General features: G+C 43.5%; 1 protein-coding gene across 4 annotated transcripts in view; it reads right to left on the bottom strand.

Moving 5' to 3' along the window:
* Positions 1 to 17157, bottom strand: part of nexmifb (neurite extension and migration factor b) — a 51233-nt gene continuing 34076 nt past the window's right edge. For 2 of the 4 annotated variants that reach the window (XM_036003392.1, XM_036003395.1), the window contains exons 2-4: positions 12072 to 12202; positions 3306 to 7518; positions 1 to 2785 (exon numbers count right to left, since the gene is read on the bottom strand). In XM_036003392.1, the coding sequence (XP_035859285.1) occupies positions 2608 to 2785; positions 3306 to 7518; positions 12072 to 12153 (4473 nt within the window). In that variant the 5' untranslated portion in view covers positions 12154 to 12202 and the 3' untranslated portion in view covers positions 1 to 2607. Of the gene's footprint in view, positions 7519 to 12071; positions 12203 to 17157 lie in introns of all 4 variants that reach the window. The other 2 variants (XR_004897913.1, XM_031319583.2) reach the window with 2 other exon arrangements.

Below are 17157 nucleotides of genomic sequence, written 5' to 3'. Positions count from 1 at the left end.
TTCAGAAAGCAGCATTCAAAATCTTATTTTAATTTGTATATTTACTCCATAAACATTATTACAAAACTCAGCAAGTTACCAATATTACATTATCACCATACAGGCTTGATCACAAATATTTAAAACCTTTGCAACAGTTACAACGAAACAAAAAAACAAAATAATACTCAAATAATTTACATGAAAATCTATAAAACAGCAAATTGTTCACAAATTATATTTTTTTTCCCAGGTTTTCATTTTTTTCTTTGCTTATTTGTGTTTTGCACAGTAACACAACACTCTCACAACAAGATCATGGTCTTAATACAAAACTCCCAACAAAATGTAAATATTTCTAGTTTTCTGTTGATACTTTCATATTTTGGTTTTTAAAACCAGAAACTTGTCATTGTATATCCTTTCCACTGCCCATAGAGGCGCATAAAAGGTTACTCACACACACAAATACTTCACAGCACTTTCTAAGAAAAATATACACTTACAAAATATGTTACAAATTGGCACACAAAAAATATACAAGATTTTGTAGTGTCAAGAGTTCATTAAGATTCCTTCCGGTAACAACTCTAGACAGTATATATAAAGCTCGGTAATCTTTTAATGAAAAGAGAAAAAGTAATTCCAATCAATGTCAAAGAATCATGAAGTGAATACATCAAACATAACATTATAATATACATTCATAAAAAGGGTTAGGTACCTAATCTATTTTGCATTTCTTTTTTGTTAACTCTGGGAAAACAAAATATCAAAAAAGAAAAGAAACCAATTGTCAGCATTCTTAGCACCATTAACACGAGGCAGCTCAACAGTGGCACATTTTCAAAACAAAAAAGAAGAAAAAAAGAAAAGAAACTATGAACTTAGAGAAGTACATTCAATTTGACAATAGGCAGAAATGAGAGAAGGCAGACTAAATGGGCTTGCAGCCCATGTGGAGCTTCCCATGCAGCAGCTTGTCTTGGTCCTAACCCTGATACACTGGAGAAAAGAAACAAAGGATCATGGCAGAGGAGAGAAAAAAGAGACAGAGAAAGATTGATTATGATTCTTGCCATATGCAAGCAATCAATTACTATCACCTGTGCGTCAGGATTACCATATCCAGTGTGACAAGGCCTGTTTTTTAATCAAGCTTCAATTTGTCAGCACATCTCCATGCAGTCTCATGTAATTACTGCTACATTTAAAAATGATATTCAACAGTCAAAAGAAAGAGAAAATGTAGGCATTTTGTTTGAGTATATATTTATAAAACGTACTCTTGTAACCAGTTGAAGGGCGTCTGTATTTCTCCTGAAATACATTTAGTATATAAAATCAAAAGATTGTATAACTGATTAAACATGATTGTATGTTTCATTTTAAGGTGGATTTATTTCAGTGCAGTGAGGCAGTGAATGAGCCCAAAGTAATTCATATAAATGGCCCGGGAATTACACTGGATCAGATAGTACCAATACATTTTCTTTTTCAATATGTGCCTTTTATTGGCCTTGGTTTTCTGGTGACATTATTTTCTGCCAAATAGAGACCCATCAAAACTGAAATGACAGTTAAAGACACCATATAAAAGAAAGTACCTCGAAAGAAAGAAGTTAAGACATTATGTAATAAATGAACTGAAATAATCAGACAATATACACCAGTGGTGTATACTTAAAAAGCATGGCAGTGTCAAGAAATAAATTGCATGAGAATGTCAAGATTAATTACTGTTTAAATTACCATTTCAGGTAAGATAGAAGTAAAAATTCCCACGTGGAGCTAATGCAAAGAAATGCTTTCCTTCATTTACAAGATTACTGATTCCATTTGTACTGAAAACTGCTTTCACATTCACATTAAATCTAACTGCAAAAATGTTATGTCCATTCACGACTGATGCGAGCATCAGAATCTCTATGAGTAATAAACTGCCTTTTTTAGTCGTATTCCAGTACAAAACAGCTTTTCAGTGAGGCACAGCCTCAACTGACAAATAATTTCCTTGCTTACCCTCAAACATCTGCACTATGCACTCTTCCTGGTCCAGAGAAAGCTCATTTGATCATCTCTTTTTTCATCATCTTCCTCTACAGTAGCCTTCAGAGCAGATCTCCCCTTTGCCTCTCTTTTGTTGCTTCTCAGTGCCAGGCGATGTTGAGGTAAATTGAATTTGGCAAACAAAGTGGGGGAAACGAGGAAATTTCAAAGTCTTTCTGATTTGGTTTAGTGAGTGGTGGTGTACCACTGCCAGCTGTTGGTGCCTTTCATCAGAGAAGAGAGAAAAGTCCCAAATAAAGAATTCCTGTAGTGGCCAAGTCTCTGTAAGGAGTCCAACCCGAGCAGCCAATACTCCAATGGATAGAAAAGAGGAACAGCCAATATTCACACATATATAAGAGGTCATTTACACAGCATTGTTACTTTTGGCACATTGATTTTAAGATTATAATCATCTTTTTTTTGCAAATATTGCATGTCCCTGTACAACAACATTGACAAAAATACTCTGAGGGTGGAGCTTTTATGAATTTGCAAGGCGTAAAAATGTAAATTTAGATAAACAGTTCCTCTAAACTCCAGAGGAAAAACAAACACTTGGTAAAAGGAAATGGGGAGTTATTCCAACTTTGAGTGGGGAAAAAAAGACAATGTCTGATATGTCATTAATACAAAATGGTCCCATCTTGTGTTTTCAAGATGTCTTGGGCTTAAATAGGGCTCATTAATTGTAGGTTTCCTTCTTGAAATGAGCCAGGCAGTGTATGAAGGACAGCAACAACAGGACATCCATATTCTGCATACAAAAACAGATGAGGAGGAGGGGTGCGTAGATGTCACTCAATGCATTTGTGTATATAGCTACATCTTTAGGGAAAAGGGCAATAAATACATAATTCGGAGGAGCTAGTTCTGCTGAGAAAATACAAAAACAAAGTTCCTCAAAAGGCGACAGAACTTTTTTCAAGGCTTATTCTTTTTTTCAGACAAAAATAAAACAAAAACGACTATAAGAAGAACAAACAAAGCAGAAACAACAAAAGCAAGAAAAATGCAGCCATGGTCGTTTCAAATCTCAATCAAGCTTGACACAATCACTCAATAGGTAGTTTGCAAAGTACAAGAACTTTTTCATGCAGATATTAATTTCCTCTTCAGGGTGGGGGTAAAAAGGAAGTGGGAGTAGTCGGGGGGAACGTAGTACTCATGCAGCTCTGGCATAGCGTCAGTGTAGGTATGCTTGGAAGGGAGGGCTTAGCAGGTAGTGGGGGAAAGTGAGAAAGGGGGTGCAACAGCAGCTGATAACAAAATATTACCTCAGTTTCTCAAAAGAGGTCATTAGCGCTATGTCCTTATTTGGGTCTCTCTCAGCTCGCTTTCCCTTCAGTGTCTCAATCCGCGGGAACTTTGCACTGGTCTTGTGGCGGTACAGCTTTTTGTGTGCAGGCCCAGGGTTAATAAAGCTGGGTTTATCAAACATGTTACAGCCCAGAGCTAGTTGAGGGAATAAGGGATGAGAGGGGTTGAATTTGGCCTGGTTTTTTCCTCCCTTTACCCCTGCCTTTCTGCCTTTCCCAGCCCCTGTTAGCGCGGCTCCTTTTTTCTTCAGGTCGGCCTCTGTGCCAGCCAAGATTTTGAGGGTCTTTAGGTTGAGGCTATTGGCCTCAGAGGGCATGCAGGCCTCCGACATGGGATTCCACAGTGGCTCAATGGAGGCCATCATGAACCTTTGGACCTCAGCCATGCCAGAGACAATGTTGGACAGAATATTGGAGGGCTCCTCGAATTCTCGCTGGTCGTCCCCAACCAGGCTGTTGCTCTCTGACCAGCCGGTGCCAGGCCAGTCCCCAGTGCTGCTACTGTCAGTCAGGCCTGTGCCACAACCTCCTGCCTGGTTCTTTGCGGCCTTACCCTCCAACATGGCCTTTATCTTTTTGGTGGAACGCGAGTTCTGTTTGGGGGTCTTGACCTTTTCTGACTTAGGAGCTCTGGGAGCCCGGACTTTCTTTGGGCTCTGTCCCACAGCTGTCTGTTTGCAATTGCCTTTCCTCTTTGACTTTATGCTTTTCGCACCAGCCAGCATTTCACCAGTCTGTTCATCAAATTCTGTAACTCCCAGCTCCTTTTTATCTAAACGTAACACATCCTGACTGTTGAAGTTGTGCAGCGGAAACTGGCTGTCTTCCACTGTGTATGCATTTACTGTGTGCTCTTGTTGCTGCATAACGTCACAGTTCCACTTTACCTCCCTGTTGCAGTCCATAGTCATATCATTCACATCCTGGTATTCTCCAACATTGCCTGCCATCTTCATCTCACGCCCCACCACCTGCGGGGACAGGTTGGGGGTCTCAGGAGGGGAAAGCTCTGACAGTGAGGAGTGTCTAAACTTGTCAGGGGTGAAGTTGGAGATGTCCAGCAGATCTGAGGATTCCCTGAGTGGGGTAAGGGAATCCACACTCTGCTGAATCACCACTTTAGGACTGCAATGAGCTAAGAAGCTGTCTCGGCCCTCCTCCTCACCCTCTCGCTCACAAGACTTGAGGCTGAGGGAGCTGTAATTGCTGGAGGAGGCTGACAGAGAGCCCACTGAGTCATAGCTGATGAGCCTGCCATTGTCTGTGCACAGGGACCCTCTCTGGTATTGCACCTGGCCCTCCACACAGGCAGACTGACACACTTGCAGATCTGCCGCAGGCTGCAGCCCAGCCTCAGTCAGGTAGCTCTTCTCATAAAGTAGCCTGTCATCCTCAGGGCTCAGCTGGCTGTAGTTAGACACTGGCAGGCTGTCATTCAGGGGCACAGCAGCTGGGAAGTTGTTGGGTAAGATTGGAGTCTCAGGGGTCTCAGGCCCAAAGCTGTGGCTGTGACTTGCACAGAGCTGCGGGTGCCACATCTGCGGGAAACTTGGGCAGTTCTGGGGAGACTGCTGGAGCTCTGACTCAGAGGGAGGAGAGAGGACACAGCTCTGAGCGAGCTGAAGAGAAGAAAACTGTTTCTCCTCTAGGGATAGCCCCAGAGGATACTGCTGCCTAGAGGGCTGCTGGGGGAAATAAGAGATAGTTGCTCCACTGGACGAGTCTGTAGCATCTAACAGGGTCTGCAGGTAGCCCCCCGGGATAACAGGGACACCCGCTTCCACCGCCTCTGAGGAAGGAGCTTTTTCAGGAGAGCAGGTGGATGAAACAAAGGGGAATTTCTCCTCAGATGTGTGAGCAGTGGTGGTATTGTCAGAGAAATTGGGTTTGACTGTAGTTGAGCTAATGCCTGCCTCTTCTAACCCAGCAGTAGGGTCCTCAATCTGTGCCGCAGCGACACAGGCATCCGTTTCATTTGTCACGCTCCTCCCCTCCTCTCCTTCTGCCTCTTTCATTTTCTTGCTCCTCAGCCTGGCTTCGCTTTTGAATTTCCTTATCCTGACTGTTTTATTTCCTCCCAATCTCCTCCCCTCCCTCTCCTCCCTCTCCTGGGAGCGGCTCTTGGCTGTGACTGTGTGCGTGATGGAGTTTGTGTCTAATGTGACAGGGAGGCTGGGGGCTGCTATTATTCCCCCTAACGTGGGGGTGGCCTCTTCTTTAGTGACACATCCCTGGCCCCGATCAGAGATAGGGGAGCACTGTACTGTTGCCGATTGCTCCACAGCGTGAATCCTCTGAACCTTAAGTCTGTTTGCAATCTTGTATTTCCTTTTGGGATGACTAGAATTAAAAGGGCGATGATGGCGTCCGTTTAGATGAAAACCGCGTTGTTGTTTATCTCTGGCAGCCAGCTTAAGCTGTTCCTGTCTCTCTCTTTGCCTCTCCTGCCAGAAATCCTTCAAAGGAGCCAGTGTCTCATATTTGCTTACTGTGTCGTTGTTTAAGCTCACAGTAACATCCACAGGGTCCAACTTGCCCAGTTTCACTGACATGAGTCTCTCTCCTTTAAACCTATTGATAATGATGTACTTGATGACCACTGGCGGCTCTTTACGACAGGATTTCCGACGTTTTTTGGGACACCAGTCCACATCCTCTTCCTCTTTTTGACCAGAGGGAGCCTTCTCTTTTTTCTCTGCGTTCTTCTCACTCTCAAGCGAGTCAACGTCATATAAGTAGTCATCACTGTATCGAACCTTTCTCTTGGAGCGCAAACCATAGTTGAGAGGGTTAGAGGGGCTGAGCAATCTCTTTGAGTGTCCCTTCTTAAACTTGCCCTCCTGCAGGGTGTCTGAGGAGGAGCCAGTGCAGGAACTGTCATCACTGAACTCGCCTGACTCCTCTGTGGAATTGAAGTCCATTAGGTAGTTGACTTTGGAAGTGGACATGGGTGAGCCTTGGGAACCGTCAAGGGGGCTCCTACCGCTGCAGTCCCCTGCCTTTCCTTCCTGTCCTGTCTCTAGGATGAGCTCATCCGTTTTGGGCTGAAGCTCTTCAGCACTCCTCCTCAATACTCCCGCTCCTTCCTCTTTCTTGGCACAGTTGGCCAGGACACTAGGGAAAAAGTTGAACTGTGTCTCCTCCTGGAGCACATTTGTTTTTTCTCTCATGTTGTCCTGGAAAGACTCGTAACGAATCTTCAGCGAACAGACATCACTGCTTAAAGTCGAATCATCGTCTTCATCATCAAATAGATTGTCAACATCTTCCTCAGAGAAGAGGTTGACTGACAGTTCATTCTTAGAACAAAGATCCAGCAGTTCCATCTTACTCTCACTGATGAAGGACTCAAAGTAGCCCCAGTCCTGGCCGGCGTTAGCCAGCAGAACCTCCTCTCCGCTCACTTTGTCCAGTAACAGTCCCTCATACAAGTTCTTAGATGTTGCATCATCTTCTGGATCCTCACAGACCTCTGTCGTTTTGTTTCCATCAACTCTCTTGCCCTCAACTGCGGCTTTCGGCAGAGGAAAGCTAAGAAGCTGGTCAGAGAGGAGCTGTTCTCCATAGTGACTCACTGCTTCCCCAGCATGGCTCAGGCACTGGATGCTGATGTTGTTGATGTCAGAGAAGTCCTCTCGGCTCACATCGCCTATCCTTACACTTAGTCCAGTCTCTGTGTCAGGGTTGGTGTTAGGGTCATGAGGTGGGTTCTGGATGGTATTAGGGTCAGTAGCATCCCGGGTCTCAATGAAGCAGCCGAGGCAGGTGCGGGTAGGCTGAAGAAGACACTCCTCTGTCAGGGCAGACACAGTGCCAGGCTCCATCATTGTAGCTGACAGAGGGAGGGAAACAGGCAACAGAAGGGAAGTCTTCTGAGTGTCTCCTGTTGGGACCCAGGAGCTTACAGCTGAGGTGGGAAGTGGTGTGGGAGTGTGGTGAAGGTGGCGGACTACAGTTGGAGCATCATCGGAGGGAGGGCAGGGGGGTGTTGTCAGGCCCAGAGAGGAGTCAGTGCAAAGGGGCAGGGAGAGGGTTGTTGATGTCGGCGTGGTCCTCTGGTGTGTTGGGCAGGCCTGTTGTGAAGTCTCAGCAGCAGGAGGAGGTGAGGATGGAGGGAGAGCAGCATTTATGATGCTGCACAGACTCAGATCACCACTCTGCTCACATACCCCTATAGGAAGAAAAAGGAAAGGTTTCAGATCTTTCAACTTTTTGAACTTTAAGTCTGAAGTTAAAAAATTGTTTTTGTTCTATATTATACAATGGCATTTGTTCTGGGCTGCTGAATGCAATTAGTGTCAATTAACCCCCCAGAGTTCAACATGTCATTTTGTGATGCCAGCCTTAAACATTAATATTTTATTTTACATTATGTTTTGGTACTAAATTAAATAAGAGGTATTAGCAATGCCAAGTTGGGACAACTTCCTACCCATTACTGATTGATGTTCAAATGTAAAAGGCGAAACTAGGCAAGAATGGCAGGAAAAGTCCCTCAAAAATGTAATGTACTAATTGGTTATACTGAAAATAATGTACAGTCAGAAATCAGCTACTTTATGGAAATAATATACAATACATAATATACAATAATACTATATGGTATTATTTGTCTTCCCTTACCAACCCAAGAGCAATATATGGCGTCAAATTAATGCAGTTATCTTCCATTACCTCCCCCTGCTTTTAACATTTAATCTGCATAGATGCAGATCCAACTTAACTCTAAGGTAACAAGATACCACACATTTACACAGATTGGCAACAATAGCAGTAATGACTACATTTTTGGTGATTTTCTACAGGTCGAATGTGAGCATGTCTTAATCAGTTGAAGGCATCCATCTGATGAGTAACAATCAAAACCCACAGAAGCGGGCTTATAGCAGCAGGCAGATAGCTTTGTTTGCTCTGCATAATTAGATGACAGCAGCGGAGGCAGGTACATACACTTGGGACACGACAGGCCCATATGTTGGAGACTGTATAACCAATATCATCTACACCTGCCTCCCTCTGCAATCCCAAGCTGCTGCATATTCTTTAAAATGATGCCATCAAAATTGAAATTGAAAAACATACCACAGCAATTAATGTGTTCACAGGGTTAACTAGCAAAGACCCCCATTTTAGAATGGATGTTCCTAATCATTATTGAGGTAGTGATAAATGCTTGAGGGGAAGACTACTTAACAAACAGTATTCAACCAGACTGCATTGGTGGTGAGTAAATCTTTGAATATGGATATGGTTTGAGAGTGATTTAACGAGGTAATGAAATTTCTGAGAGCAGGTCTCTCTGGGTCTGAGGCCTGCAGACACATTAGAGCAACCAGAACGCATACTAGAAGCATACAACTGTGCTACTGTTGTCCTTAATGAAGAAAACCTCAAAAGAAATATGGATCTTCTCTCTTCCCTCTCGGAGAAAAAACTGTTATAGTGGCAACTTGTGAGAGACTGCATCACAGCGAGGCGTTTGCCATCAGTTTCCTTCAATCTGTGAGCAAAAATGACCTCAGAGCAAAAACATGTTACTGACACATGGTATCTGTGGAGGACAGATCTCCTTTTTACATTTAACAACTTTTCTTTTTAATATTGCATTCTGAGCTACATTCCATTGTATGGCACTTATTGTAGGGAGAGGTGCATAAGAGGACCGCAATGATATTACTTTGCAGGCGTGGACACAATTAATTTGGATTTATTTGGAATTATAAGTAAACAGTGCCAGTGCTTACAAATTACAAAGTAATTTTCCAGCTCTCATAGATAGATAACTTTCTTTATAGTTGTCTTGTCTTTTTCATTAGCACTACAAAGCAGCAAAGCCACAGAAATAGGGAAATTACAGAAAAAAGAGGAGAAATTAACTTTCCTTATCCCCCCTGTTCCCGCATGGAACCTAAGCTGCCAACTAATATTGCCAAGAGATTGTTAAAAATTGCTCTGAAACATTAAACTCATGTTGAAAATGTGTGTCTCAGGGTTTATAATGGATCAACAACCTACCCTATCCCAATGTGTGCATGCATGTGATATTCTGGTGTGTACGTGAGAGAGAGAGAGAGTGTGTGTGTGTGTGTGCGTGTGTGTGTGTGTGTGTGTGTGTGTGTGTGTGTGTGTAGGAAAGGGAGAGTGATAGAGTGTGAGTATTGGCTTGGGGGTATAGTGTTATCGAGAGGCCATCTGTCTCCAGCTGGACCATTAGGTCTTCAGCTGTTCAGAATGTGCCACAGATCAGTCAGTCAGACAGGTACACAAACACACACACACACACGCACGCACGCACTCATGAACGCATGCACGCACTCACACACACACACACACACACACACACACACACACACACACACACACACACAAGGGGTCTTACAGCGACAACTGTATGACAAATCAAGTTTGACTTTAGAGGTCAAAGGGGGATCGGCAGCCTCATTTTCACTGATACGGCACAGCATAATGTTACTACTGCATCTGAGCGGCAAACGTAAACAAGATAAACATCCAAAATACTCACTGCTGCCAGAATTCAATATCTAGCTTACAGAAAGAGCAGCTCATATACTAATAAAAAACAAGCTTTATACACTCCGAGATCATCCTAACACAATAGTTTTGCAATTGTGTTATCAGCAGAAGTGCTCCTTGAATAGAGACTGAGGCTGGATGTGACACAGCTCACACAAGCTGGCATGGACATTCACCACTGAGCATATGGAAGGACCCCGGCTGCTGGCAGGAGGTGGTGATCTTCTGATCCCCAGCCCTGCCAAGCCCAGCCGTGCTAGACAGCCCGACCACCGCCAAACTAGTCCAGACCAGACTGGACCAGTTAGCACTCGGAGCTCTCAAGAGTCTTGCCTATCTTTCTAGCCATGTTATTCAGAGCTTCAACCACCTGAGGTAAGCCCAGGCTGCTCTGTGCCAGGCGGCTCGGCGTGGAGACGAGCCCATGCCGATGGACATGTTCATGGACATGATGAGAGAGAAAAGTTGGCGTCTGTGGCCTCATCTATTAGTGTGTCAGATGCCACACATGCACACGCAGCCACACATGCACACATGCTTTTTCTTTCTTCACATAAAAATCTACCATTCAGTCACTTTATAAACGGGACAAAAACAGAAAATATAGAGAACTTTGATGACCATCTGTCCTTGATATTAACATGAATCAGACTAAGACATCCATCCTATGTCGCCTTAGGAATAAAATAGCTCACAATATGAAGTACAATGCAAATGAAAACAGCTGACATGCCTTTTCTTCCTTTTAATGGCTTTTTGAAATAATTCGTCACTCCAATCCCTCCATTCCATTCCCTTCCTCCTCCCTTCTTTGCTCGCTATCTCCTTCCCTTCCCACTTCCCTGCTCCTTATCCCTGCTATATGGAGGCTTTTACATTCGTAAAATGCCGAGCTAGTCGTTCTACAGCTCAGCCACCCGGGGCGTTCACTCATCCAGCTGGTAGGCCAGCCACAGAAGCTGCTTGCTATTGCTCAATCTTCACTATATGACGTTTTGTGAATGGTGGGGGGAAATCAATCCAGCCAGTACAGGATGTTCATAATAGGTGGTGAGTAACTGCAGTATGATTCATGGCCACCCTCCTCAGAGAGCTGCCCTATTCCTGCTCAATGGAACCGCTTTCACCCTTTCTTATACCGCTCTTTTTCCTACTCTCATTCTCCATCGTCTCTCTCTCTTCCTCTTTTCCTCAAAGGCTGGTTGATTTACAAAAAACCTTTATATTAAATCATAGACCTCTATACATATGGTTTTCTACCACACTAGTGCTGTGGATAATCTGATAAACCTCATGTAAGGATCAGTGGTGCTTGGTAGAGGTAAACTTTAGGGGGCAGTAGGTAGTGGCTGACCGAGTCTTGGGAAATGCACATTGCATCATTGGGGCTAGTAGTTCAGTGAAAGGAAAGGACTACACTGCAGACATACCTGGATTAACTTGAATTAAGTTTCATATAAAGCGCTTACACCATGGAAATGGCATTATGATCCATGGTTTAGGTTATTGAGAATTCAGAGAGGCAGAGGGTACTTCCTAAAATAAAAACGACATAAATCAGAACAAACACACACACACACACACACACACACACACACACACACACACACACACACACACGCACACGCACACTCACTCATTTGCCTATGCTAATGACTGTGAATGAGTGTGAAATAATTAATGGTTGCACCCTCTTTCACATTTGCACCTTTTTATGAGAAAAGGTAGATGTCATAGTTCTGAGTTGTGGAAGCATTGGGAGAGAGGATTAACAATAGCTTAAAAAGCTTCATTTAATGTTTCTTTTCCACTTTTCATTTAAAAAAGACAGGATGTGTTTCACCTCCCCACTGCTTTGTCAAAGAGCTTAAAACTGAGGGTGAAAAGCCAATTCAAGAAAGCTCAATGGTAAATGTGGTAACACTAATTGTCTTTTCAAAGTTAAGCTGTGGAGAGAGAAACTGCTGTCATTAAGCTTTCATTTATTCTAACGAATGCCTGATTATTCTTGGAAAAATGTGAAAATCCACCCTTAGATCAACAACCAAGTATCTCTAAATGTTAAAAGCACATTTTCAAAGACTCGAAAGGCAAAATTAACATTTTTTTGCACATTTCTAATTTCATTCATAAATGAAGTTGGATAAAATTATACTATAAACTAAATTGAAGAAAAAAGTGAATTTTCACCTGTGTTCTCCACTACATTTGCGTTCTCTGGTTCTGAAGTCTTCACGATCAATGTGAGACTGCTGTCTGTTAACACATCCATCAATACGGCTCAACGCTTCACCTCCTACGCATCATTTTGACTGTCCCACCTGTTGAAAGAGACAGCCAGAGAGAAACAGAGAAGACAGAGAGAAATAGAAACCGAAGTGAGTACGAAAGGCATCGTTAAAGGGTGACAGCCATGTGTCTATTGCAGAATAACATTAACAGCAGTACATTAGATTTAATTACAACAAAGACAGACTAACACAAAGTTGCAGTATTTGAAGAAAAAGCTTCAAACGTGATAGAGACATCAAAGAGGCCCTTGGGGCACCAAACAATCACTCATTTCTTCTCTGTATCACAGATATGTGTCTAAGATGAATCTAAACTTTACCAACCAAGAAAGTACACGGAGAGTCACAGCTGAGATTACTATGGCAACTGTATGCCACACTATCCTATTTTAAGCTTCATTTAACATTTATAGCAGAGTCGTTAACCTATGCGAACCTTACATAGGCGGCTCTGAACATATTTGTTTATTGTAATTAGCTGACTCCCTCCCTTCTGTGTGCCTCCGCATCACGAAAACCAACCCGGCTCAGAGAGGACAGATTAAAGAAATGTGACTGGGGCGGTGACAGCAAACTGTGAACACTGACAATACTTTTTACTGTAGCAAGCAATGGTGAAAGTGGGGGCGAGGATGATTGATTGCATGTGTAGCAGGATGCAGTGCACTGGGTACAATGTAATACAAAACAATACGTTAAGGTAAAGAGAGTAGAGAGTTTGAAGTTTGTCAGCCTCCTGAAATTGGGTGGGGTGGCACAGAGAAGAAAAAGCATATGAACCTTGTGTGAGCCATGAAAGTATAACGATGATACAAGAGACTCTGGGCCAGTAAGTGATGAACATTTGATGTTGTGGCCTCCTGCCTGTTTATATTGTTTCCTTTTTTCAGCTCCTGCAGTCCTTTTCTGAAGGAGTGGGGCTGCAGGATGACAAATGAGCCAGGGGAGGGGATCTAATAACATGATCTCCTTGTGGTGTGAAAACGGTGGCTGGGAGATTAAGACAGACGGCAGACAATAAGACAAAGGTAGTGTGCGGCTGACTACAAACAACTCTTTCATCCTATTGCTTCTAAATGTCATTAGCTGTTCACTGACCTGAGCGGGGAGAGCTACCTGAAGGGAACCCCTGCTACAGCTTACAGTTGCATACACACCGGCTCAGTGGGTAATTACCTCATGAGCCATCACATTTGCTCATGTGTGCAGCAGGTACAAGGACCCCGTAGATAGACCCAGCCAGAACCCGCTCTTCTCTTCATAGAGAGGCGCTATTATTCCTAAAGCCGAGGCATAAGTGCACATGGCATTTACAGAACTAAGAGATGTTTTTGAGGTAATTTTGTATCAACTCGGCACACTGAGAAATTGAAATTCTACATCTGGCAATAGATACATCCCCTTTTGACAAAGCATGAATTGGAATTGGATATCCCCTCGTGAACCGGCTGACCCAGATGAGCTAAACCCGGACTTATCAATGCAACAATCCTCAGATTAAAAAAAGTGAAGTAAAAGCAGCACCCGAATAAAAATAGACTGTAGCCACCGAGCAGTGTGTATACAGTCTATGGTCTCCAGAGTGACAGTGACACACCACACAGCTGGGATGCTGGTGAGTCTACAGAGGTCCTACCAGAGTTCAGTGCCTAGAGCTGCTTGTGGATGTGTAGCAGGGTCTCTGCATGTGTGTGTGTGTGTGTGTGTGTGTATGTGTTTCTGCCCGATTGCATGTGTGGTGGACAAAGCCCCAAGGCTGAGGATCCACAGCATCAGCATCCACTGGCAGAGGCTGCAAACATACAATCACATGAAGAGTGAGAGAGAGAGGGAGAGAGAAAATGAAATCCAGGCATTTCACAACACTTCCAACAACACCCCTCCTGCCAGCCAGCTCCAATGCCTCAAATGTGTTTATTTTCCACATTATTCATGATTCTCCTGTATGCTCCCCCTCTCCCTCCCTTTACCATCTCCACCACTCTGTCAAGACCTGACGAGAGGCCATTTCAATAATGAAGATGGACTAACTGCAATAGAGAGTGCACATAAATTGGAGCTACAGCCAACAAGCATGTCCAATTTGCCAAGCGGTTAAGCCTGATGTCTGGGTGCAGCTTTAAGAGAGCACCGCGGCTGCCGTCAACAGGTTTGTGCCGACCTGACTCATCCATCCACATCATTAATACTTCACAGAGGGCACCATCATTTAACTCTGCAGCGGGAAACCGCTCTTTAAACACCACACATTAGGGCACATAATCACTGTGCACTCATTTCTGGAGCATTCAGCAGGTGTAGGAAAATGGCTAGCACTTCTGACCCCGCCATTGTTCTTGCGTGTGCGCTGGGGTTCTTTGCACAATGAGAAACAGAAATAGAGACAAAGAGCAGAGAGTGGGGATAGCCAAACAGAATGATTAGGATTTGATTCATCCTTTTAAGCCCTCCTCCACCTCCTCCACACACCATGTGTTAATGTGCAAGCTGGATAACAAGATAAGAACATGTTTACTCGCTCTATATGGAACTTATCTGCACCACAATCTAATTCCTGCAAGCCTCTTCCCGGATCCCCGTTTCACTGCATTTCTCCATGATTCGATTGCATTTCTCTCCAATGAAGCGGCAACTAGAGGCATGGCTGGACTGGGATTGTGTATAATTGCCGAAAATACGAATCAAGGTCCCACAGCAGTAGTATATGTCAGTACAAAGGGCCCACTGTGTCAACAGAGGCAAAGAGTCAGGGGCCGAGGAATAGATCCCCAACAGAGGAGCTCTCAAAGAGGGCATAGTGCCACAGGGAACACTGATCCAAACAGACAGCGCTGAAATGGCGGCTCCTCTTTTCAGCACAGGTATACAGTGTCAGAGCAGGTTCCTCGGCTGACTGCGGACAGGCAGAGTAACCAGCCACACGCACAACTCATGGTAAAACTCATGAGCTTGTAAGCTTGCAGCAATACATGGTACAGTACAGAGAAACACAAATCCAATACAGACACAGGTACACAGAAATGCATAGAATAAATCACAGAATTAGACGGTATGAGTTTGTCTTTCAACTTGAAGGCCAGGGGTTCTAAATTTAGGTAGAAAACATTCACTCAGAGCTACCCTATGAACGATAGTGATGGTCTGAGCTCCTTTTAATAGAAGCCGAGACTCTTTCATGTCCTGTCCTACTACTGTGAAGAAGGCAGACATTCTCCAACACCCAGAGACAAGCTGCAGATCTAAGATCTAAGGGCAGAGCTCTGATTGAGGGAGAACATGCGACCTCCACACAGACAGGCCTCTGCTGTCTTGATATCTGGCGGCAGTACTATCCACTAAGCCATCATGCTACCTCATTTGTTTCTCTATCCCTGTCATTGTCTAATTGTTGACATTCTTTTGTTTACTGTCAGGTGGACTGTAGAGCTCTCCTCATTGTCCTGCTATTGTCTGTGTTGCATACAAGATGTCTCTCAATATGTTCCTTCTATGTTGCAGAAGTAGCAGAAACTCTCTGGTTCTCTCCCTCCGTCTCTTTCTGTTCCGCCCTCACAAACACGAGCATTGTTCAGACGAAGGTCAACAGGCCTCCTCACAACCAATATGTCAGAGCTCTCCTCTTCTGAGGACACTGACACACCGAGCCAACCTCAAAGACGCAGCGCTGTCAACGGCCGACAGATCAAACACTTTGTATCACCTCACGTCTGTTGAATGTTTCACTTGAACATATCGCGCAGGCCACCGCCGGCTGACCGGCAACATGCTCTTATGTTCTGTGCCTGCATGAGTGGAAATAACAAGTGAGGTATCAGTGTTTGTAATTAGAACTGGTCGACATTGCTGAAATCAATAGCACAATATTAATAAGAGTTTTTTCAGTATCAATATATTATAGGCTATATCACAATATGGCACACATCAGAATTACATGAAATAATGAGTCACCTTTTTTAACTGTTGGTTTTAACCACTTTTAGAGGCAGTGTAGTTTAAGTGCTAGCAAAACATGCTAATTTACACATCCAGCAGACATGGAGAAACAGAATTCATTTGGCGTCCTGTTTTTGTCCAATATTCACCCTTTTATCTCTATTTTGGTCTCCACCACCAACTCCTGAGGGCTCTTTGGCTGAGAGAGAGCTTTATGCTCCACTGTGTTCATTACCGCCAACTTTGTCTGTTTGGTGCTAAGCAGGTAGTGTACAATACAGTGCATTTTTCAGAACCAAAGCAGTGAAACCAAAACCAGGTGTTAAAGGCTCTATAAAGCTAAAGAGTCAGTTAATTATTCCCTGTTGGTTCATCACTGCAAGTGACTCCTTTCACAAGTAGTCACTTAATTAAATGTTAATATAAAATATTGATTATAGCTGCTTTAAATAGCTTTTAAATAAATTAGTTTTCTTATTTCATCATTCCAATTTTGTCATGACTCATGGAGGCGGCAGTAGCTCAGTAGCTGGAGAGGTGCCAGTTCACCTCCTGGGCAATGCCTGTGCCCTTGAGCAAGGCACCAAACCCCCAACTGCTCAGAGCTCCTGACTATGGCAGCCCCATCACTCTGACATCTTTCCATTACAATAATGCATAACTATAGGTCCTGTGTGTGCATGTGTGTATTTTGGGTCAATTGTGTGTGTGTGTGTGTGTGTGTGTGTGTGTGTGTGTGTATGTGTGTGTGTGTGTGTGTGTGTGTGTGTGTGTGTGTGTGGGTGAGTGAAAGAAACTGAATTTCCCCAAGAGGGATTAAAAAGTATAGCTTTTTTTTCTTTCTTTAATCAATAATTGGAAACAAATCATCATTTTAAATCGAATTTCACACTTCAAGTGTGTTCAGTGACTTAACAATCATATAGAATCGCATTATTTGTATTTCTAGTTGTAATACAAATAAAAACAAAAAGAAAGATTAATGTAGCTATGTGTGTCAGGGCCTATGATATCTATAGTATGTCGGCATTTCCTAAATCGTGCCTATGTTT

Source organism: Sander lucioperca, chromosome 1 (assembly GCF_008315115.2).
Source record: "Sander lucioperca isolate FBNREF2018 chromosome 1, SLUC_FBN_1.2, whole genome shotgun sequence".
Taxonomy (NCBI): domain Eukaryota; kingdom Metazoa; phylum Chordata; class Actinopteri; order Perciformes; family Percidae; genus Sander; species Sander lucioperca.
The sequence above is the reverse complement of the archived record's forward strand: the minus strand, read 5'-3'. Positions and strand labels throughout refer to the sequence as shown.